We start from the raw sequence: 25,367 nt of genomic DNA, 5'->3' as shown, positions 1-25,367 counted from the left end.
TAGTTTGTGCAATAACACCCCAGGGTTCTTCAGTGTCGGTCATGGAGAGCAGGATCCATGCCAGATTTTAAGATAACTACATTCATCTCAATGTGGATATGGTAAAACCTGGCATGGATTCGGCTCCCCAGGACCGATATTGAAGAACCCTGCACTAGACCACAAAAACTCTAGAGAATTGGTTCATTTTACTTCCTAATGTTTACAATTCAGAGATTAATGGAATAGTGTGTTTCTATTTACAGGAGTGGCATGACGACTTAGCCAGCATGGCGCAGGACTGGGCAGACCAATGTACCTTTGAGCATGGGCAGCCAGATCGAGACAACCCACCATTTGATGACATTGGGCAAAATCTGAATAAATTCACAAGTTCAGACCTAGATCGGCTTGATTCAGTAAGAATACCTTGTGAGTCTTTGCTTCAATTCCCGACTAACTAGAATTTTCACTGTTGATTGTATGCATGCTTGTTCATGAGAACATTTTAAATTAAGCCCCTATTTTAATCATGTCAACCTTTTGTAGCATACATTTCCTCAAGCATTTTGGCATATGTTCTAAATGAGGAGTGTGAATCTTTAGCATCTTAGAAGGTGAGAATTGTGTGGGAACATTCAGTGTACAATGGTAGGTCCAAAATATTTCCTACATTAAGGCCCTGATTACAACCTTAGCGGAGGGGTCACTCCGTCCCAAACGTGACAGATATCCTGCCCGTCGTATTACAAGTTCCAATATATCCTATGGAACTTGTAATACTGAGGATGGGATATCCATCACATGTGGGACGGAGTAATCCCCTCCGCCAAGGTCGTAATCAGCCCCTAAGTCTTTTAGCCTCCCGAAAGCCAAAGCAGACTGCATGTTTTTTTCTGCCAAACAACTACTTCTAGGAGAATGTAATGGGGTATGTTTTTGTACTGTATACCTTTTCTACATAAATACTCATGTTTTGTAAAACAAAAATTGTGAGTGTTCGATGATAAAGTTAAACCTTCCTTATAAAAACATTTAAAAAAATCTGAAACTTCATCTAATGTAAGTTCTTCAATACAATTGTATTCCTACCTCTTTGACAGTCACCTATAATGATGACAGATCTCATATTGTTTTTAGTCGCTAATGTGGTCTTAGAAAATCAATAGCTAAACTCTACCATGGCTTTTCAGATTACAAGTATTCTTATGATCCTTTGACTGATTTTAAAGATCAGATCATCAAAATACTTTAGCAATCAAATCAATGACACATGGCCACCAATACATACCAGTTATATTGTGACAGACTTAGCCAAATTGCCTTTTTGACATTTGGAGATACAATCTAGTCATACCTAAGAAATGTATTCCCTTTGCAAGAAAATTATTCCTTGTCCTTCCATAGCACTTGTATCTCAGGTATTAAAGGTTTTTTCCCAAGGCAACTACTTATAGACTTATCACTTGACCTCCCTCACAATGGTATGTGACCTCATGGCTGATAACCAATTACTCTCATCAATGTCTTGCTGAAGCAAACTTTAGGTATCACTTTAGGCATCACATGGTGATGCCACAACACAATCCTTAATTCTAACATGCTTATCCACTTGATCATCACAAACTGGTAAACAGGATGAGCAATAACGTAGGGATATATGCACTGAACTCATCAAGTTCATATAGTTTCAGCAAAATCCTGACCAATCCGGAGGTAGCTTTGGCAGTTGTACTGCTCGCCGGCATAAATGTTTTAAAAAGCTTTAAAATGTTTCACAGCCCAAGATCCTCTTCCTCTATAAAAGTGTATCTTTGTTCAGCTGACTTTGACACTTTTGAGGCAAAAGCAAGTTTCTCTATGCTAATGTTACAATCTTTCTCCCTTTTAGATAGAACAGCTCCAATACCTACTCCACTGGTAATAACACATAACTTCCCTTCTGAAAGTGGGAGGTAATGCTGGCACCATTTCAATTTTTTCCCTAGAACTAACATAAACACTGTCATACTGCAGAACAAAGCTTTGATAGGTTTAGTCAATGAAGCAAACGTATCCACAAATTACAAGTAAGAGAGATCTAAAAATGATACCAGATGCTCCTTGTTCTTAGTGCATTCTGTCAACACCAGGACAGTGCGCGCTCTACGGGCATCTAGAATGCAAAAACCCAACACTCGCAAGATAATGTAATTCATGCATTGTGATGATATGTTATTGTTTAACCTTTTTGCATTGCAGAATTCCATCCAAAAGATTCATTTTTAAGGTGCTTATAAATACTGTACATTTGCAATGTATTGCTGCAGACATTCAGAGTGTGTTAGGGTGTAGTCCCTTTCCAGGGCCTTCTAGAGACTTTCCCTGCAACATGCCTGGGCGTGGTTCTAGCCTGGGCCAAGACTCTATAAAAGAGAGTCAGCCCAACTTCCAGTGCTCACTATTCAGAGGTCCCGGTGCAGAGGAGCAGCTTCTTCCTGAGCTCCTGTCCCGGCGGCCTATTTGGATTTTCCAGTCTTCTGCACTCATCTCTCATTGGTGATCACTGTTTCCAGGCGGTAAGACGGTGTTTGGACATTTCCCAACACCGTAATTGAGAATTTTCATATTCTTGATTTTAATTCTTAAATGAATAACAGATTACTTGTGTGCTGCCATTTTTTTGACATTTGTATGGTGGTTTGCAAATAGGGAGGACGGGCAATTTATTCCATAAAGATTTGACTTCGTTATTACATTGTTGTTCATTGCGTGCTGATATTTCTTGACATTTACATGATGTTTTACGAGTTGGCAAGACGTGCAACTCGTTTCATGAGCATTTAACTTTGTTGTTCATTGCGCGCTACCTTTTCTTGACATTTACATGGTGGCATTCGAATCGGCGAAACGCGCAATTCACTTCTCGTGTGTAATTCATGCTGTTCATTGTGCGCTACCATTTTCTGGCATTTACATGGTGGCATTCGAATCGGCAACACGCGCAATTCTTTCCTTGAGTGTTTTTTCATGTTATTCATTGTGCGCTACCATTTCTCGGCATTTGCATGGTGGCATTTGAATCGACAAGACTCGCGATTCTTTCCCTGAGTGCTTTTCATGTTGTTCAATGTGCGCTACCATTTCTTGGCATTTGTATGGTGGCATTTGAATCGGCAAGACGCGCAATTCTTTCCTCGTGTATAAATAATGTAAATTACTGTGCGCTACTATTCTAAGACATTTTCTTGGTACCATTTCAAGTTGACACGTTGCGTGATTTATTCCTTGAATCTACGTTGTGTGATTTCATGGTGCACAATCTTTTATGGTGTTTAATACTCATATAAAAATCTGCAATGTGCGCAATTCACTTCCCAATGTTTTTTCTGAGATGAACACAACAATACCAGAGTTCTAGATGTAATGCTGTGTGTTCCTGATATATATTCTTAAAAGGAGATTCATATGGTTGTTTAGAAATTGCTCAGAGTGTTTCCTGATTCTCATGCTAAAGAAAGTACTCAAATCTGAAAGTCCTATTTAACTTTTCCTGTTTCCTCCTCAGGCATTCGGTCATCTAAAGCCTAGTCAGTTTTAGGACTATTTTAGGGTTGTTCATGTTTTTTTCGGAAAAGACGAAGCTTAGAGTTGTAGCATGTTACTGATTTCATGAGATATAATTTTGATGTTGTGTTTTAACCTTTTGCTTCCTTCAGGTCTCCTTCCCAGCTGTTCCCGTCCTAATCCCCTTTTCCCCACTTGGACTCTCTTAGACTCTGTGATAAATCTAATCAGAGTATTGGAGCTGTCTTGTGGTGGAAGTGTTGGGAACGTGCACAGACCCCGAGGATCTGGTGACTCTGACACATTCTGAAATATTCAACACCTTCTCATAAAAATTTGCATGTGTCCATTTGAAGAGTCATACTTTTGTTCTGTAACATTTCAAGCAATACATCATGGCGACCTGATCTTGTAGATTTCATATCCACTAAAATATCTTTGTTTAAAGGTCTCAAACTGTCACGTAAACTCAGTTTGCTAGTTTAGTTTTATGTTGCTGAAAATAACAGTAGAGGACACCCATTCAGTAGAATGAACCAGCTCTATTATTTCCCCCTTTTCACTTCTCTATCAACATTTTCATTAAGGGCTTGAGTTAGAGTATGGCGAGGAGAGTACTGTGGTTCACAACCTAAACCAGTCCCTAAATCATTACAAACACTCTTTAGTATAATAAGGACTTGTGTTACTGGTTGTGGGGGCTAGGCTCGCTCCTGTGGAAGCATGTCTCCTGTGAGAGTGAATTGGCCCAAGGGAAAATTGCCCCTTGGGCCAATCAGATCACTCTGTTTTTTAAAACTGGGTTTGAGGCACTTTTTCAGGAGTCCCTCAAACCCAACCACCCAGATATACAAATATTTTTGATTCCTAATTTCTAAAAAAAACCAATACTGAATGGATTTACACCAACTCACAAATAACATGCTTTCTGGACCAAAATCTGGCTTCCTGACAAATTTGGTGTCATTTAGTTCAGCAGTTTTTGTGGTAGTGCTGACCAAAAAACATCTATGGAAAATGCATGGGGAAACTTGGTTTTGGGGCCTTCCTTTTTTTCCCTGCCCCACTTCATGGACCACCCCAAACCTTTCCAGGAAAGAGTAGAGGTGGACAAACATGTTTTTGGAAAGTTTCCTGAAGATTTGTCAAATGGCGGCTAAGTTATAGGCAAATCACAAAGCACTCTTCCTATGAAAATGCAGATCTAGGTATAACTACCCAGTGCTGATTGCCTCTGGGTCGTCTTCCAAAATACACTTTTTAAACTTTGCGACCTGTTAAGCAACTATGATGGTATGTAGGCTGAGTAAACAGATGTGAAAGGGGATGCTGTACTTATGCAGCCGTCTCTCTTGCTAACTGTTTTCAGCCCCTTTAAAAATACATTATGCCTCAAAACCCATAGCCTCTCTACTCACTTTTTTAACCTTCTGGTTTCATACCTGCATTAACAACTCAATGCTCATTTACTCCAGCCTGCTCTACGGGAAAGGCTTTGAATTTAACAGCTGCTATCCCAACCAAATGGTGTTCACGAGTGCCTTACTTTTGGCTTGAATATAAAATGTTAGCGCTTTAATTGTTTGTTAGAAATCTGTGGTGATGCTGCATTTGATTTCTAGGGAATTAACTGAGAGACTACTCCTGGTGTTGGAAGTTCATGTTTCACTCTACATGTCAGACGTTTTTACTGAAATAGCTGAGGAAGACATTTTGGGCCAGATGTATGAAACTTTTTTGCATTCGCAAACGGTGCGAATCGCAAAAATCGGCCTTTTGCGAATGCAAAAACGTGGTCTGCGATGCATGAAAGGCATTCGCAGACCAAAAATAAGGAATCACAAAAATTTAGATTTTTTGCATTGCGACCTGGTTTTGCGAGTCACATTTTGCGATTCGGTATTTCCAGTAGGAAATTGCGAGGTGCAAAATGTGATTCGCAAAATCCAAGTCGCAAATCGATGCACCAAAAAATCGCAAATTGCGATTTTTCACAGAATGGCATTTTGCACATGCAAAATACCACTAAGTGAAACCAGGTGTTAACCAGGTGCAACCTATATAAAGAGGCCCAGAATGCCTCAGACTCTTTTCCACAATGGCTGCACTCTACGTCATGGCGAGGAGGATGAGGAGCTTGGCAGGTTTGAGGAGAGGAAGGAGGAGACAGGAGCACATTTTCAGAGTGTGCATTACACTTTTTGACAAGACTGAGGAGGAAATATTTGAGAGGTATAGGTTGAACTCAGCCATGATACTTGATCTGATAGCTGAGCTACAACCCATACTGCGCAGAACACATAGGACTCATAGTATCCCCACCCATGTGCAGGTATTATGCTCCCTCCACCTACTTGCCTCAGGGAGCTATCAAGGGGTCATAGCAGCAGCTGGAGGGGTCTCACAGAGTACCCTCTCTAGATTTTTCAATGCATTTATTAACGCCATGCTGAGCAGGATACACCAGTACATCAGCTTCCCCCACACCCCACAGGAAATACAGCAGACAAAAATAGATTTTAAGCAGATAGCACAGTTCCCCCATGTCCTAGGTGCCATTGATGGTACACATGTTGCAATATGTACACCATCAGCTACAGAGTATGTGTACCGCAACCGTAAATACCAACATTCCATGAATATACAGGTGATATGCAATGCCTCCTACATCATTACTGATCTCGTGGCCAGGTACCCAGGGAGCACCCATGATTCATACATCTTTCGCCATAGCGGCATTCACACAAGACTGCTAGCTGGGGAGTTTGGAGAAGGATATCTACTAGGTATTGTCCCTCTGTACACTGGCGCATTGATGGCGTGCTGATGTCAGGTGGCACAGTTACTCAATATACCCTCTGTCCCTTCCAGGAGACAGTGCCTACGCAGTGTGCACCTACATGATGACGCCCTATCTAAATCCTGCAACACCAGCAGAACGGAGAAACAATGCAGCACACAGGGCAACCCACAATGTGGTGGAGCGCCCCTTTGGACTGCTGAGGAGTCGCTTCCGGTGCCTCCACAAAAGTGGAGGGGCACTACAGTACAGCCCAGAGACGACATGTAGAATAGTGGCTACTTGTGCAATCTTGCACAATATAGTTACCACCAGTGGCATACCTGTAGAAATATGTGATTCTGAATCTGATGAGGATGATGATCCCATACCACCCCTACAGCCAGCAGACAGGACCAGTGCAGCAGAGGGAAGGCAAAGGCGTGCTGACATCACACGCAACCATTTCAGATGTAAGTATGAATATGACAAATGCACTGACAAATGTACCTGTAGTGAGTACATTTATTACCTTAATGTCAGGTAATGTTAGTCCAACGAATACCAACAAAAGTGAGTTAAAAAAAAAAACAATAGAAGTTCAGAGTAAAGCACTATTCCTTCATAGAGTACTCATTACCCCTCTGGCCACTACAGTCACTTCTTGCGGCCACGCACATCACTCGGGTGCCCAGTTGCCTCACTGGCACCTCGATTGTCTGCCTCAGTGGCAGTGCTGTGCCTGGCACTGTGCCGTCTGGTGTCCATTGCGGGCACAGTTAGGCTGCTGAGGCTGGAAGTGTCCTCCGTGTCCCCCAGTCATAGCTCGCTAGATGTGGCTGACCTGTGTCCCATGATGTTGTCAATCACATTTGTGATTTGGACTAGTCCGTGAGCCACATCCCTGCTGCTTTGTGCTGCCTCCACCTGTGCAGCCACTGCACGACGTGAAATTTGGGAGGTGGAATTAGCCAGCCTAGTGACAGAGCGACAAAATTCCCCGAACATGTTCATGAAGCGTTGCTCCTGCCTGCGGTGGCTTACCCTGTCATGGTGCAGCTCCTGACAGAGTTCCCGCACAGCAGAAGTGAGCTCCCTTGTGTCCTGCGATGCCTGGACCTGTCCCTCATGCAGCTGTTCAATATTTGCATTCAGCATGCAGGCCCCCCATGTTGGCATTATGTTGCTGCATCTGCATCTGTTTTTGTAAAGCAGTGATCTTTTTATTCTGCAGGCGCTGCTGCTGCAACATAGCCGATTCCAGTCCACCAAAGAAGGAGGTTCCCTCACCTGCCTCATATGCCTGTGCACCTGCATTTGTAGCCATCCTGCGGGGTGCTGTGGTCTGCTGCGAACTGGGCTCCTGCATCTGGGTGCATCTGCCAGTTGGTGATGGTGTATGTGGGCCTTCCTGCTGCTCATCGGAGTCCTGACTGAGCTCTGGCAGTGGCAGTGCCCTGGGCCTGCGTCGGAGTGGCGCAATGGTCAGAGACCCACTCGTGTTGGAGTCTGAAGCTGGATGGTTGTCTCCCCTAAGCTGGCACATGCTGTGGCTGCTGGGCCTGGCCCACCTGCAACAACAATATGCAGCATGTCAGTTATGTTTGTTACAATTACGGTCACACAGTGGTAATAAAGGTACAGACGCACTCTTCAATGTGTTGTGGGTTTTGGGTTCTTCTGGGTGCCGCTCTACTTAATTACATTGTATGTGCTACTTTCAGCTCTGGGTTGTGGACTGCCACTCCCATAATGCATTGTTGTGCTGCTTCTAAGATGTGTAATGGACTACTTCTCACAATGTTTTCCATTACTTGCTAATTCCTAAGGGGCTTTTGTGCATACAGGGAGTGCAGAATTATTAGGCAAATGAGTATTTTGACCACATCATCCTCTTTATGCATGTTGTCTTACTCCAAGCTGTATAGGCTCGAAAGCCTACTACCAATTAAGCATATTAGGTGATGTGCATCTCTGTAATGAGAAGGGGTGTGGTCTAATGACCTCAACACCCTATATCAGGTGTGCATAATTATTAGGCAACTTCCTTTCCTTTGGCAAAATGGGTCAAAAGAAGGACTTGACAGGCTCAGAAAAGTCAAAAATAGTGAGATATCTTGCAGAGGGATGCAGCACTCTTAAAATTGCAAAGCTTCTGAAGCGTGATCATCGAACAATCAAGCGTTTCATTCAAAATAGTCAACAGGGTCGCAAGAAGCGTGTGGAAAAACCAAGGCGCAAAATAACTGCCCATGAACTGAGAAAAGTCAAGCGTGCAGCTGCCACGATGCCACTTGCCACCAGTTTGGCCATATTTCAGAGCTGCAACATCACTGGAGTGCCCAAAAGCACAAGGTGTGCAATACTCAGAGACATGGCCAAGGTAAGAAAGGCTGAAAGACGACCACCACTGAACAAGACACACAAGCTGAAACGTCAAGACTGGACCAAGAAATATCTCAAGACTGATTCTTCTAAGGTTTTATGGACTGATGAAATGAGAGTGAGTCTTGATGGGCCAGATGGATGGGCCCGTGGCTGGATTGGTAAAGGGCAGAGAGCTCCAGTACGACTCAGACGCCAGCAAGGTGGAGGTGGAGTACTGGTTTGGGCTGGTATCATCAAAGATGAGCTTGTGGGGCCTTTTCGGGTTGAGGATGGAGTCAAGCTCAACTCCCAGTCCTACTGCCAGTTCCTGGAAGACACCTTCTTCAAGCAGTGGTACAGGAAGAAGTCTGCATCCTTCAAGAAAAACATGATTTTCATACAGGACAATGCTCCATCACACGCGTCCAAGTACTCCACAGCGTGGCTGGCAAGAAAGGGTATAAAAGAAGGAAATCTAATGACATGGCCTCCTTGTTCACCTGATCTGAACCCCATTGAGAACCTGTGGTCCATCATCAAATGTGAGATTTACAAGGAGGGAAAACAGTACACCTCTCTGAACAGTGTCTGGGAGGCTGTGGTTGCTGCTGCACGCAATGTTGATGGTGAACAGATCAAAACACTGACAGAATCCATGGATGGCAGGCTTTTGAGTGTCCTTGTAAAGAAAGGTGGCTATATTGGTCACTGATTTGTTTTTGTTTTGTTTTTGAATGTCAGAAATGTATATTTGTGAATGTTGAGATGTTATATTGGTTTCACTGGTAATAATAAATAATTGAAATGGGTATATATTTGTTTTTTGTTCAGTTGCCTAATAATTATGCACAGTAATAGTCACCTGCACACACAGATATCCCCCTAACATAGCTAAAACTAATAACAAACTAAAAACTACTTCCAAAAATATTCAGCTTTGGTATTAATGAGTTTTTTGGGTTCATTGAGAACATGGTTGTTGTTCAATAATAAAATTAATCCTCAAAAATACAACTTGCCTAATAATTCTGCACTCCCTGTACACATATGGGGTTACAAATCAATATTGCACTTACCTTTGCTGGTACTTGGTGTGCCGGAGGTGTCTATCTCTGTGACCCCACTGACCCCACTGACTGCTTCAGGGAGGAGTGTGGACTCCACTAGGTCCTCTAACAGGGTGGAGGGTGACTCTGTGGGTGGGCCACCTCCTGTGCTCCTGGCCTCCTGCAGTCGTCTTGCCACCCTCTCCTTGGCACGGGACCGCAGGTCGTACCACCTCTTCTTAATTTCTTCTACCGAGCGCTGTGCCACTCCAACAGCGCAGATCTTTGTTTGTATGTCTGCCCAGAGTCTCCTTTTCTCACTCTCAGGCACCTGGAGTGAGCTTTTGCCAAAAAGCCATTCATGGCTCCTGACCACCTCCTTTGTCAGCACCTCCAGCTCTTGCTCGCTAAATTTGAGCTTACGCTTTCTTTCTCCCTTCTCCTTTCCTTGGGCTGAGGTGTCCATGGTTGTTCTGGTGTGCTGCCTCCTTCAGAGTGTTGCTCAGTGTGGCTGGGCTGACTCTCTTTGGATGCTGGCTTGGGTGTGGCACCTGAAGCTGCCTGGGATGACTCACTTCCTGCTTTTGATGTCATCAGGCTCCTCCAGGTGTGCTTTTTTTGCAATTTGCGATTTTCAATTACCGAATCGCAATTTGCGAAAATGCAAATTGCAATTCGGTAAATCGGCCTCGAAAACCACAAATAGCGATTTTTAAGAAATCGTTAATTCCGAATCGCAACTATGATACATGGCCTACTGCGATTTGCAAAGCCATTTCTTCATACATCTGGCCCTTTGAGAGCTCATATAAAATGTATTCTTGTTCTAGCTTTCTTGAGCAGTGACCATACTACTAAGATAACAATAAATCCCTAATTTTGTGCATTTACGGCAGTATTCTCTGTAAGATGTTCCTTTCAGTTTCACAGTTTGACTTCCATCAAAATGTTTTTAAGGTGTGCCACACTTTTGTCACACATACTGTTAGACACTGGATTTCTGGTTGGTAGAGGTATGCACCCTGTCCAAGCAGGAACCACACTCCTAGTCAGGGTAAGTCAGTTACACACCATAAAGTAACATGTGCTCACCCTCCGGTAGCTTGGCACAGAACAGGCAGGCTGAATTCAGAGGCAATGAGTAAAATATTTGTGCACACAGTAATACATTTAAAACACAACACAAGAAGGATCCCACATCAAATTTAAAAAGGAGTACATTTTAATAAATAAAACAAGACCCAAAACAACAAAAATCCAATCAGTAGAACCGAAGATATGCAATTTTAAAGATTTCAGTTAAAATAGAGCCAAAAAGCACAAAGCGCTAAATATGGATAACTCATCGAGCTGGACTGGAAGAAATTTACAAGTTCAGGGCAACTGTGATGGAGTGTGGGACGACTTCAGGGACCCAGTTAGGCTGGCTAAACATGAGTACCTTATATCCTGTTTGTGGGACATTGCGAGGGCCTCTATCAAGGATACGTCCCGCAGCCAAGGCGACACGAGATTCAGGCCAGGCATGCATCACTCAGCCACATTTCTGGGGAGTTGCGAGGCTACGATGTGAGGTCCTGTATTGTCATTGAGGAGTCCATTGTACAGGGGCCTTGCAATGTGAAGTCCTGCATCGAAAATGCATTGTGTACCAGCTGGCTCTGAAGGAGCTGCGGAGCTTGCAATGCGGAGTCCTGCCTCGTAGTCGAGGATGCCATCAACGAGGGGCTACGATGCAGAAGCCTGGGTTGGAGATGTGTTGCACAGCGGCGGTTCCGATCGGGCTATGTCAGTGATGTGAAGTCCTTGCGATGGGAGAGTCCAGGCATCAGAGGTGATGCATTGGTTCTCCCTGAGGTTGTGCCGAACAGGAAAGGAGATGTGTTGGTTCTGCTACGTCCACAGATGTGATGGGAGAGCACTTTTAGGCCCACTTCCAAAGTCCAGGACTGGGGTGGCACCGCATGACAGGGTAGGACTCACAGTTGCTGAGTCCAGGTGTTGGTTACAAGAGACTAGCCCTTTTAGTCACTCTGGTGGTCCTGCATACAGGTTGCATGTCCAGTTCTTCTTACCCAGGCATGAGGGCAGCATGGCAGCAGTCCTTCAGGTCTGCAGTCCAGCAGAGTGGCAGTACTTTCAGCAGCACAATGGTCCTTCTTTCTGGCAGAGTCTTCATAAGTCTAGAAGTGTACTCAAGAGCTGGTTTCTGAGGTCCAATATTTATCCCTGGTATCTCCTTTCCTTAAGCTTCTAGAGGTTTTCCATTGAAGTGTACAGGTTTCCTGCCTCCCTTGCCCCTGCTCCAGACTAAGTACAGGGGGGTTGCAGCCCTGTATGTGAAGGCAGGATACTGCATCTTCAGGTGTAGGTGGGTCTGTGCTTAGCTCCGCCCCCCTAGCCTGTCAGAAATGGCCCATCCAGGCACACCTAAACATTCTATTGTATCCCTGTCTGGGAGGAATACACAAAGATCAATAGCCAACTGCACCTAGCCATGTGACAGAAAGACAGACTGCAGGCATTAAATGGCCAAGGCAGTAAAATGCCAACTTTCTAAAAGTGTCATTTTCAAAATTGTAATTTGAAATCCAACTTTACCGTAAAAGAGGATTTCTCATTACAATTCCAAAGACACCCAACATGAACTGTTTACCTCTTCCCATTTGGAAGTTACAGCTTATTAAATACAATAAAGCACCTCCAATGTTATCCTATTGGAGAGCTAGGCCTTGAAGAAGTAAAAAGTGAATTTAGGACTTTTTCACTACCAGGGCATGCACAACTTAAAAGGATGTGTCCTACTTTTTAAATACATGCACCCTGCCCCCATGGGCGGTTTAGGGCCTACCCTAGGGCTGATATATATGTATTAAAAAAGGATTTGGATCCTGGCAACAGGTTGATTTTGCCAAATTGAAATGACAGTTTAAACTGCACAGAGGCTGCAATGGCAGGTCTCAGACAGGTTTGCAAGGCTTACTTCAGTAAGTGTGACAAAACGTGTTGCAGACCACAAGTAGCATTTAATTTATATGTCCTGGGTATATGTAGCCCCTTTTCACTAGGGACTCATAGTAAATGAAATATGCCAGTTGGGGAGAAACTAATGTTACAATATTTTAAGGAGAGAACACACACACTTTAGCACTGGTTAGCAGGGGTAAAGTGCACAGAGTCCTTAGGCCAACAAAAATGAGATCAGAAAAATATGGAAGAGCAAGGCAAATTGTGCGGGGGAAGACCACCCTAAGGCTTTCAGGTCTAACAAGTATGTCATTTAGCTTGTTCTAGTATTGCTTTATCCTAACTTGATTTAATGTGAAAATCACCTCATACTACCAAACTCTTTGAAAATAGGTTTATACTTTTGAAAAACATGTAACACTTTATTGTTAACAGTAGAGACACAACATATCTGGGAAGCATTTTCTGGTCTTAGAGATTTACCCAAGTTACCTTGGTATTGTCAACTTAACAAATATTAGCCCTTTTTTGCTATGAAATTCTAGCCTTCTTCTATCATATATAAGAAAAGAAAAGATAATCATGTACTACCAGGATAAGCAAATGTTCTGACATCAATTTCCTCAAACTGTTTGCTCTTCCAATACTTTCTTAAATATGCATTCAAAATGGTTGTAAATGGTGAATCAGAATCAACTAATACTTATAGGGCTTTTTATCACTACATATGTTGCATTCAGGAGGAACAGATGTTTTTTCTCCAACACCATCCAACTTCTTAGTGTCATCCTGTATGTCTTCTTCATAGTCAGACATGCACAAGACTATGTTCACTTTAAATTCCCTTAATCATGCTCAACTTCTTGAACAACATTCACTTTTCTAATACTTCTGTGCATTTGCTTGAAAATGATCTACATTTTCACACCTAAACATTCTTAACTATAGGCTTGATAATTCCTGCTACTTGAGACATGGCATCTAGCCACAACTGTAAAAGTTTAGCTTTTGTGATGCTTTGATAACCAGTGTATCTTTTTCTTGACTCTGATTATCAAACATTTCTTGCACTTGCTTGATTCAAACAAAAAAAAATACCCAGAACTTCATGGATCTCACCACAATTTTGCCAGGTTGTGTGTGTACAAAAGTGTTTGGCTGTACTTGAAACTGAGAGTAGACAAAATGAAAGGGATGCCAAGAAATGCAGCACTCTTAGTCTGAGTAATGAATGTATTAAGGGACTTCTCAAGGTTTGTATAGGGAAAGTATAATATGAGCATTTAGGTCAAATGCAACAACCCAAGTTCACTTCTGAAAATAATCACAGCAGTGGAATTATAAAGAAAATACACTAGTTCAGCCATGGATAATATATCTACATATAGTGATTACATAATCATGCACAATGGAAAGCTAAAAATAAGGATTAAAAATGCATCACCATAGGGCTTGACATAGACATCATCTCTTTGCCAGCTTCAAGTCATGAACCCAAACGACCATGAAAAGAAAGAACTCCTCACAATGGGATCCGAGCAAGGCGTCCTCTCCCAGAAATGAGTTCTGTCTTCCCGGTCATCAAGCTTCCCTCTTATATACTTTAAACAAGCTGGAGAGGAGAATTCTAGAAACTTCCCCTCTCATACAGTAAGTTATTGTTCAAACACTGGCTGTTCCAGGTCATCGTAAAAAGAGCATATTTAGAGATTGACCACATCCCAAGGTGCGCTCCCAAGTCCTAACTGTTCCCTGCTGTACCATAAACATTCTCTGGTACATCCTTATCTCTCCCTCACTCCTCCATGTTATGTCCCTGCCTTGGTGAGAAAGAGATCGAAAGGAGCAAAAAACATGTTGCACAAGTTATGTGTGGAAAAATACCTGCAACACCAATATGACGGTGTTTATAGCTAAGCTAAGCACAAAATGGAGTCAGTGGTCAAGATGAAGCAGTATTTAAATACAGATAGCATTACAAACAGAGCGCAATGATAGACAGACAGGAGAACTCCAGGAATCTCCACACACCTTGCCACTGCTAACCTCAGTTGATCCAGGTGCACCTCAATGCAAGAACAACTGCTGACGCTAGAAGCATCTAGAATGTATATATGCCCTTGCACATAATGTTAAGGATAATGGAGGAATGGGTGGTGGCTGTCACCTGGTGCTCAAAACGCTTGTCGCCAAATATGAAGAGGAACACACATACAAGTGTGGAGAATTAAAATGTTAAACTGAAAAGCAAAAGCTTAACACCATTCAATATCAGCAAGACAAGCCATCTGACTCAAGCACTTTGGGGAAAGCTTCCATGATCTACATTCTAAATTTCACACATTAGAAGATGAAGAAGTAAGGATAGCACAGTACAGTCATAGGGGGTCATGATGCCGCTCGCCAAGATCTGACCGCCATGCGGCCGCCAATGCGGCCGCACACCCGCCGCGGCCATTTGGAGATCCCCGCTAGGCCGGCGGGCGGAAACCTGGTTTCCACCCGCCGGCCCAGCGGGGATCACGGCCGCAACATAGGAGGCGGCTCCAAATTGAGCCGGCGGTGTTGCGGCTGTGCGACGGCTGCAGTTGCACCAGTCACGCTTTTCACTGTCTGCATAGCAGACAGTGAAAAGCTGCATGGGGCCCTGTCAGGGGGCCCCTGCACTGCCCAGGCCAGTGGCATGGGCAGTGCAGGGGCCCCCAGGGGCCCCACGACTCCCCGTTCCGCTAGCCTTTTCCTGGCGGTGCAAACCGCCGGAAAAAGGCTGGCGGTCGAGGACTCGTAATCCCCTGGGCAGCGCTGCGTGCAGCGCTGCCCAGGCGGATTATCACCCCTGCGGTCGTAATACGCCTGGAAGCACCGCCAGCCTGTTGGCGGTGCTTCCGTCGTGTTAGCCCTGACGGTCCCGTACCGCCAGGGTCAAAATTACCCCCATACAGTAAAAACAACAACTACAACAGAACAGTAGATCTATTGTTCTAATCACCAACCAACCCGATCAGAATATGTAAAGCCCCAGAATTGTGGCAAACTGTTCATTTTTATAAGGCAGCAGACCCTTTTTTCCTAGCCCTACAGACATTTTGAACTAAACAGACAGTCACAAGTTGTGCTGAGATTGTTGGGGCAGTAATAATCATTCAAGGAGGCAGGGGCATAGTTTCAGGGGGGGGTTTGGGTTGCTACACCTCCTCCTAATAAATGTATTTTCTGATAAAAAGTTGGGTACATGTGCTTTGAATCGGGTATTGTGAGATGTCAGTTGGATTTCAGCAGGAATTTTTACATACCAACAGACAAAAACACACACATTCTCTCACTCTCTGCTTTGTAAATCATAAAATATATTGGTTATTTAACAAAATACTGTGGGGCAGATCTAAGAGCCCCTAGCCCCTTTTTGCGCCACATAATGTGGCCCAACGAGGCCAAAACCGCTGTGCCAAATTTACAACGTGGTGCAGTGCATGTAACCCTTTGTGCAACATTATGCCTGTGCCAGGCATAATGTATGCAAAGGGGGCCTTCCCCCTTAGAGCAGGCGTTAAATGAAGGTGCACCATTGTTTACTATGGGCCTCAATTGGCTTTGCAGGATTAGCATAAAAAATGCTGGCGCAAGTTCCCCTAACTACCACCATGGTGCGCAGTATCTTAGATACGGTGCACACATGGTGGCGTTAGGGGGGCGCTGAGGGGCACAAGTAAAGTGGCACTGAATTGGGTGCAGCGCCACTTTTCTTAAATCAGGCCCTGTGTTTTCTCTCTTAGTACTCCTACCAGTCCGTATTCCTCTCCCTTTCCAATGCCCCGCAGGCCCCTCTCATACACCCTGCTTGTTGTATAATGTATTTAAACATTATGGGGGTCATTCTGACCCTGGCGGCCACCACCGACCACGGGAGCACCGCCAACAGGCTGGCGGTGCTCCCACGAGCATTCTGACCGCGGCGGTTCAGCCGCGGTCAGAAGCGGAAAGTCGGCGGTCTCCCGCCGACTTTCCGCTGCTCGGGGGAATCCTCCATGGCGGCGGAGCGCGCTCCGCCGCCATGGGGATTCTGACACCCCCTACCGCCATCCTGTTCATGGCGGGAAACCCGCCATGAACAGGATGGCGGTAGGGGGTGCCGCGGGGCCCCTGGGGGCCCCTGCAGTGCCCATGCCAATGGCATGGGCACTGCAGGGGCCCCCGTAAGAGGGCCCCGCAAAGTATTTCAGTGTCTGCTTTGCAGACACTGAAATACGCGACGGGTGCAACTGCACCCGTCGCACCCCTGCAACTACGCCGGCTCAATTCTGAGCCGGCGTCCTCGTTGCAGGGGCATTTCTGCTGGGCCGGCGGGCGCTCTTTCGGAGAGCGCCCGCCGGCCCAGCGGAAATGTTTAAATGGCCGCCGCGGTCTTTTGACTGCGGTGCGGTCATTTCACGGCGGTACCTTGGCGGACGGCCTCCGCCGTCCGCCAAGGTTAAATTCACCCCCTATATGCCAGTCTATCTAAAAATCTGACGTTCACCCCCCACCCCCAATCTTACAGACCAAGCTACACCCCTGCAGAAGGGAACTTCAAATCCCATTTCTGAAGCTCCTGCCTGCTGTAGCATCTTGTGATAATTTGGACGGGTATGCATTTCTTCTCCCATGTTAGCTAAATCCAGCTTGGAACTGATTAGGTATCACCACAACTCATTTAACCACAGTCATAGAAATCACATACACTAAAGAAACTACATAGGCAACGCCTCCAGGCCTGCTTTATCTTGAAGACTCGCTGCATCACCAACATCGCTATCAGGACTAGCGCTCTGGCATATATGGGTATGAAACAAACCACCTCAGACAGAAAGAGATACACTAGCAGCCAAGACACTGCCAGAACGTAGATGAAGAACTGCAAGAAGAAAAGATCCAGAAGACAGGCCTTCTACACTTATGCAGCCAGGATCTGGAAAAATGTCTAATTTGACATCAGAACCAGTCTGACCCCCTGCAAAGTCTGTAAGAACTTCAAGACACACATCTTCAAAGACTGCTCCGAAGCAAAATAGGATCCTGCATGTTAGCTGCCTGTTGTAAATTATCAAAGATCGCATTGTAAGGCTATTACAGATTGTTTAGTGCTCAACTGGTCTCTATTTAGTTTCACTCTCTTCAAATACATTTACAATGGTAATTCATCAGAGCTGGGATGGAGTAAGATTTTATGGCATCCAAACCAGTATCAATGTTCAAATAAATCTGTGAGACAGTTAAACAAAGAAGCCGGGAAATGCACTTTTAGGATCTCAGTGCAAAGCGCTTATGCACTTTATATAAATCTATATAATTGTTCAAACAAATCTGTGAGAAAGTTAAACAAAGAAGTCAGGAAATTGATATTTAGGATCTCAGTGCAAAGCACCTATGCACTTTATATTTTTCTTAGGTCTGGGTTTGGTTTTGGCAGCACAGCAGCCATACAGATTTATTGCTAACAATGTAATTTCTCTATTCTGGGTTGGAATAAGGGGACCAGGAAAATCTACTGATCTGAGGCTGTAGGGTCAGTTATTGATCTTCCCATAAAAGTTGGATAAGTTGCAATTTAGATACTTTGGTGACCTTAGGTCTTTGGACTTGGCACAGAAGGGTTGTCACAAGCTGCATTGTAATGATGAAGTGGTATCTTGGCATCTGGGCTTATCGGTAGTGTATACAGTAGTATCACCCAGAGTTTACTATGCATTTTTTTAAGGTTGATGACACAATTTCGGGGAGTGACGTGCAAGATACAGAATTACCATGTGTGTCTCTGCATGTTTCCTTATTACTGGACCATTTGTCGGCCATGACTTCCACACGTTTTTGGTAGGTGGGACGGTGCCTGGGGTTTACTACATCCAATAATGCTGTATAGAATTTTTTTGAAATGTGTAATATAGATTTTGCTGGAAACTGAAGTTTATGACTGTGCTAGAATTACTGCTGCCCTCATGTCTGGGCCCTCAAGGGTGACAAACCAGAATGACGGAGGGCAGACAACTGTCTGAACTACAGTGATGAATGATGTGTGAACCAATAAGAAAAAAGAGCATACATTTGGGCCACTGGGATCCTTCTCAGGATCTTCTAATTCGGGTTAGTGTTCAGGCCAACTGAGTGTTGGCACTGACTATGAAATGGAAGGGCCAAGGGTTACAAAAACAATAAAAGATTATTGAATGAGGAAATGTGCTAGCCAGCTACTCCATTCACATTCGATCTCAGATGATTGTTAGGGTTCTATGCAATCAGCATGAAAGGTTTTTGCCCAATATCTCACGTGACTTTTCTGGGGCATACCTCACAAACAAAAGCTACTCTAACTACTGCAGTTTGAATGGTTCCAATGGAAAATTACTTCAACTGAGTCATTTTCCAATCAAACTAGTCTCTTACTGCCAAAAACCATGCAAACGTTCGAAACGGCAAAATCTTCGCATATTTCACGATGCAAAATTATATCAGAGTAATGAAAATGACGAATGACTTGACGACGTGCATGTAAGCTTCTTTCAGGCTTCTTTCAGGCTTATATTTTGTTTGACCAATACAACAGTCCACCTAAACACCCGAGGTACCCAACGACACACTCTCCCTGGGCATGATTTTCGAAGATTTTGCTTTGTATTTGGTGCTTTTCGAGAGTAAGTCACATCAAAATCTTCCAGATCAGGGCCCTAAATCACTTGGTCTGCACAGTAAGGAGGAACTATGAGTGGCAATCTCTCTGTTAAATGGGATCCAGCCCTAAGGCATCCACCAGAGTGTGCCTGAGACCTTGCCCCATATGGAAATACTTGAAACCCCTCATGTGTAAGAAGCAACTGTTTGAGGGGGTCCTGGTATAGCACTATTACTATCTATTTACTATTTAGGCTGTTTCTAGTTTTTTCCAAAAAATAAATAAATAGGTGCAGTGACTCAAAATGTTTTTAGGAGCCTGGTGCTAGAGGTGCCGTAAGCAAGTGCTGTGGAATGTCAAGGTCTAAATTAATTTATTTCACCTTGTGACTTTCTTCCATCATCCTACCTTTCGTCTTTAATTCACTCTTGTGGTTTCTTTTCATCCATCCTTTTAATCTTTGTCTTTGTTTTCCAATTTTTTTCTTCCTTCTTCTTTTTCTCTGTCTTGTTCGGAGCTGGTGCTGGACTTACTTCAGCTCTGAGCTAGAGTAATTTACTTCCGTTTTAGGTCCCTTGGTAGCTGTAGCAGCATTAAAAGGAGAGTTTGTGAATAGCAATGGGCTTACTGTTTTGTGGGTAGATGCATGTCCCTCCCTAGCCTTTCCTAAACTTATCCTCTTTACTCCTCTCTAATTCCCTTCACATTTGTTCCCCTCTGACTCTTCCAAATTTACTACTAAAACGTACTTCTGTGTATGGAGACTCCTCAGTTGGGGCAGAGATCTCAGCACAGAAGCATAACCTCTGTACGGAAGTTTGTGAATAGCATTTTGTGGAATATTTGTTGTACTGTTGTAGTAGTACAAAACATAATACAAAATAGGTTTGACTGGGCCTCACAGTTAATTATTTATTACTAGAAATATCAAAAGTGGTGCATAAGTATTGAAGCAGCCTCCTAAAAGTGACTGAATTTTAAGGTCTGTAAAATGTATAAAAAAAAGTAAAAAAATGAATATCTTTTAAAAGCTGTCTGAGAATAAAGCCTGCAACTAAATCTATATATCTGTGTTTGGTTCTCCTTTCAGTTATATTCTCGGACTTATATTGCTTTGAAGACCTGGTGGGATGAGGTCACCTGGTATAATTTCTCCAGTGGGCTCTGTTCAGGCCCTATTTGTGGACACTACACACAGGTAAAACGCCATAATCAAAAACTGCTGATGTCTTACAGTACATTATGTGTTAATCTTAATTGATAATGGTTAATTTCCTTTTTTTCCTTTGTAGCTTGTTTGGGCTAGGACACAGTATTTGGGCTGTGGGTATTTAAATGGGTCAAGATGTCCTGGAGCATTCACCTATGTTGTTTGCAACTATGGACCCACGTAAGTATGATTAACTATTGCTTTAAACAAAAGTGCCTGAATTAAAACACTATTTTAGGAAATTTGAAATACATTCATTCTGCTCTATTGCCGAGTTTGACGTGCAATGGCGCTTGCATCATCCAAGGCTAACTTATTAAATTCAGTAGAAGACCAAACAGGTTGTGCCTCTCCTTGATAAACCATTGGCTTGTTTGGAGCAAGAACATTTAGCCATTAGCTTCAGACATTGTCAATTACATCTTGAGTCAGCCCATAGGAGTAATTTATTCTTATTTTCTTTTTATTGGCTGTTACAGTGTATCTTTCCACCTCTATTGGAAAACATAAGGGGCTATTTCATAGTTGAAAAGTACACTCTGGCCCTCATTACGACCTTGGCAAGGTCGGACCGCCGGGCGGCCGCCAATGCGGCCGCACTCCCGCCGCAGCCATTTGGAAATCCCCGCTGGGCTGGTGGGTGGAAACCGGTGTTGCGGCCGTGCAACGGGTGCAGTTCCACCCGTCGCGCTTTTCACTGCCTGCCTGTCAGGGGGCCCCTGCACTGCCCATGCCAGTGGCACGGGCAGTGCAGGGGCCCCCAGGGTCCCCGCGACTCCCCATACCGCTGCATTCTTTTCCTGGTGGTTCAAACCGCCAGGAAAAGCCTGGCGGTAGGGGGACCCGTAATCCCCTGTGCAGCGCTGCTAGCAGCGCTGCCCAGGCGGATTACTACCGGCAGCCATTGTGGCGGGAAACCACCGGCCCCGGCGGTGCGACCGTGGCGCTTCCACCACGGTCGTAATGACCTGTGAAGCACCGCCAGCCTGTTGGCGGTGTTTCCATCATAACAGCCCTGGCGGTCTTGTACCGCCAGGGTTGTAATGACCCCCTCTGTCTTTACACACTTAATTCCCTATTCCATCCATGCATTGCATATATAAAACAATCCTTTTGAATTGTTTTTCACTGCAGCAGAGTTTTTTTGCTGTTTTCGGCACTCCTGAGAGAGCATCACACTTATTGGCTTTGCCAAAGCTTGTTTAAAGTAGCACGTATCAATATGTAGCATGTTCATGTCAGATTTAAATTTACAGCTACTTTATGAAAAGCTTGCCTAGTTTACCTTGACTATTGGCAAAATGGACATGGAGTTTGTTGGGAATGAATGAATCCATTGCACCCTACATCACTCACCTCTTGATGGACTGAACTTAATCTTATCTGATGTCTTGCATTTGCAAATCATAAATCTGTCTCTCTTCCATTGAATTTGATAGTATTTTTCAAAATCACAGTGGATTATGAAAGCCTGACTATAACTAGGGAGATGTACTTATTCCACACACCATTGGCAGCTGTTGAAAACCTGTGCCAGTATTACTTCTGAACTCAAAGTTGTGAAAAACCTTTTAATACTAGTTGGATTCTTTGTTATTATAATTTGACTCTCAGAAAAAGATTCAAGCTTGTACCTAGCACAGAAAATGTTTGGATGTACTTTCTGTGCCATATTTAGAGTAGGAGGACTGAGCTAATGCCAGATCTCTATTTCAGAGGAAATCATAGCTTTCGCTTAGCTTTGGAGCACTGACCACCAACTGAGAGATCTATAAGAAATATGATTCAGGTAACAGAAACCTCGAACTCAAAGGGGCCAATTCACAAAAGCACTTACTGAGTACAGGAAATAGTACTACTGAAGAACATTTTAGCATACTCTTACATGTCTTTGACTCCAAAGTTTCCAACTACCTATTAGAAAAAGTGCAAAGAAGGCACAGTCAAAGAGGGTACTAAATGTGTATAAAGATTCCATAAATATTTACATTTTATTTCCACTTGACATTTTCTAGGGCAAGCACTAATACAAACAGTGGATTATTGTGGATGCTTTTCTGCAAGCTCCTCAAAGTACTGTACCCAAAGGCTTGATTAGTTGACTTTATCCACACTAATATTCACCTGAAACCTTTGCACCAACAAATAAAAAGTCCCAAGGCAAACTTGTCAAACAGATTCAAATATTGCTGCATGCCAGTTCTAGTCTTGCCAAGCTCCATAGTCAGCCTTAGCTCCCTCAAGGGTTCTTTTCACACTTAATACTCTTTGTAAAAAGTTTTCACATCCTAAACTTTAATGGGTGCTATTTTATCATTTTTGGGAAATTAACCATTTAGATGGTGTATTTAAAAATGTTTAACAAATTATTTTGACTCAGAATTTTGTTTAATGTTTGCTTTCAGGGTACATTTGAGATATTCTGTTGTTATTAAGAAATATTTTAACATTATTTTTATTAAATTTTTAATTATTTATACATTCAAACATAAATTACTGTTTGAATGTATATCTTAATGGTTTTGAATGTTTTTAGTTTTAAAATATTTTTAATGTGATAAATGTATTATATGGTGTAGTGAACGTGAACCTTCAAGTATATACTCTTTGTTAGACTAGAGTTAGAATTATACATCTCCTGCTCCCCCCATAAATACACATTCCCCAATGTTTGTTGTACTGGAGGTAGAACAGTAATCACAATCCCATTCAATGCATGCACTTTCAGAAGTTGACTTGTGGAAATCGAAGAGATCTAGTTGCAAAGAATGGGGAGATAAGATCTCTGCTCCTCGGAGGTTTCTTATTATTCAGTGCTCTATGTGCCATGCAAAGGGATTTCGTTTTAATTGTGGCTTCTATAGGTAGCCAGTGTAACGTTTTCATAGCTTTGTTCACTGTTTCGCATCTGGGAATATTAGGAAGAGTTTGAGCGGCCATGTTTTGAACTACCTGTAATTTTTTTGTCACATTTTTCGGTGATCTGAGGTAGAGGGAGTTACCGTAGTCCAGGCGGGATAACACCAGAGATTGAATCACAATTTTTCCAGATATCTGACATCAACCAATCCAGTTCCTTACCCTTCACTCCAAGCTCCTTCAGTCTCTCAATTAATTGAGTGGTCTACAGTGTCAAAGGCAGCACTTAAATCTAGTAGTATAAGTGCAGCAGCACCTCCCTGGTCAAGTCGGTGTTTAAGTTCCTCCTTCACTGCTAGAAGAGCTGACTCCACACTGTGTTGAGCTCGGAAGCCCACCTGAGTGGGTGATGGGAATGGTTATCTTCGAGGAAGTTCACCAGTATTTGGTTGACATGTTTTTCAAGCTGCTTCCCCAAAGCGGGCAGGAGAGAGATTGGTAGATAATTGCCCAAGACACCAGGATCTAGATGGGATTTCTTCAAAAGTGGCCTAATCACTGCATGCTTCCGTTTCTTCAGAACTCTCCCTAAATTGGGGGAGAGATTTAATATTTCCTCAATAGTCTGGAGCAGTACTTCCCACCCCTTGACCAAAATATGTGAGGAGGCAGGGCAAGGGGTGAGCCTGATTCAACCTTACTCTGGTACGCCAGTACAATCTCTTTATTGAACCTTGACAAAGTTGTCAGAGTCACTGAGAATGCAACCATAGGGAATTATAATTTTGCGAAGAGAGTTGAGCTGGATTGCCTGAGAGGGATTCATAACTATCCATCACTTATTTTCTGAAAGAAACCTGTTATCTGATTAGAGTGCCTCAGAGAAGGCGGAGGAAGGGGACTCTCCTGGTCGGAGTTAATGAGGGAATTAACAATCTTGAACAAATCCTTTGAGGAATTCAAGGCCTGTCTTATTTTCTCCTCATAGTAACTATCCTGAGCCTTTTCAATGTTACTGTGATATTGTCTAATGGCAGATTTCTAGTCATTTTTTTGTTGTGGGTGTTAGCGCGCCCAGTCCTTAGTAAGTAAACTTACAAGGGGACGCGTATAGGTCGATGAACCTTTTGATTCGCATGGAGTATCCTAGTCATGCAGTGATCACTGAACCAATAATCAACATCAATAAGCAAGATAGACAATTATGAAACCACAATATAAACCATACTAATCAGAAATAACCACTACTCAGGAAAGGGTAAACAAGTTTTATTCCCTATTGCTTACAATTCTAAGTCATTTGCTAGTTCAAAGTTTATTCAAATCTACTCTTTATTAATTCATTAGTTAAAAGACATTGGGGGTTATTACAACTTTGGAGGAGGTGTTAATCCGTCCCAAATGTGACGGATATACCACCAGCCGTATTACGAGTTCCATAGGATATAATGGACTCGTAATGCGGCTGGTGGTATATCCGTCACTTTACCGTCACTTTTGGGACGGATTAACACCTCTTCCAAAGTTGTAATAACCCCCATTATCTCTTGTAGAAAACATATACGACAAAGCAACACCATAAGCTATGAATATCAGCATTAATAATGTAACTCAGCAATTAAGTTCGTCAGTCATTTTTCACCGTCAACGTTCCCCCCTAACAGCCTACCTAGCCAAGATTAGCATTATCATGTGGGTCTTCATGCAAAAACAATTTAGAGAAAACATTCATTTGGAAAAATCTACCTAAGTGTGAATCTCTGTAAAACAGCACAGTTGGTACCTAGAAGAAAAGGCACAAAATTGTCAGTCACATTTTCATAGCTACCTATCCAGGATGGATAAGCAACAAGTAAGTCCTTGTCGTCAGGTCATCAATAGTCAGCTACAGATCAGGATCACAGAGTATGAGCCTAATATCAGCACCTCGGACAGCGTCTCCTGACGTCATCAAATTTCTCCCCGCAGTTC

At 43.3% G+C, this 25,367-nt stretch overlaps 1 protein-coding gene across 2 annotated transcripts in view; it reads left to right on the top strand.

The window, feature by feature from the left end:
* LOC138267525 (cysteine-rich secretory protein 2-like) overlaps nucleotides 1-25,367 on the top strand; it is a 183,936-nt gene that overhangs the window by 77,368 nt on the left and 81,201 nt on the right. For both annotated transcript variants that reach the window (XM_069216535.1, XM_069216534.1), the window contains exons 2-4: nucleotides 246-398; nucleotides 20,418-20,525; nucleotides 20,620-20,717. In XM_069216535.1, the coding sequence (XP_069072636.1) occupies nucleotides 270-398; nucleotides 20,418-20,525; nucleotides 20,620-20,717 (335 nt within the window). In that variant the 5' untranslated portion in view covers nucleotides 246-269. The remainder of the gene's footprint in view (nucleotides 1-245; nucleotides 399-20,417; nucleotides 20,526-20,619; nucleotides 20,718-25,367) is intronic.

Source organism: Pleurodeles waltl, chromosome 12, assembly GCF_031143425.1.
Source record: "Pleurodeles waltl isolate 20211129_DDA chromosome 12, aPleWal1.hap1.20221129, whole genome shotgun sequence".
Taxonomy (NCBI): domain Eukaryota; kingdom Metazoa; phylum Chordata; class Amphibia; order Caudata; family Salamandridae; genus Pleurodeles; species Pleurodeles waltl.
The sequence above is the reverse complement of the archived record's forward strand: the minus strand, read 5'-3'. Positions and strand labels throughout refer to the sequence as shown.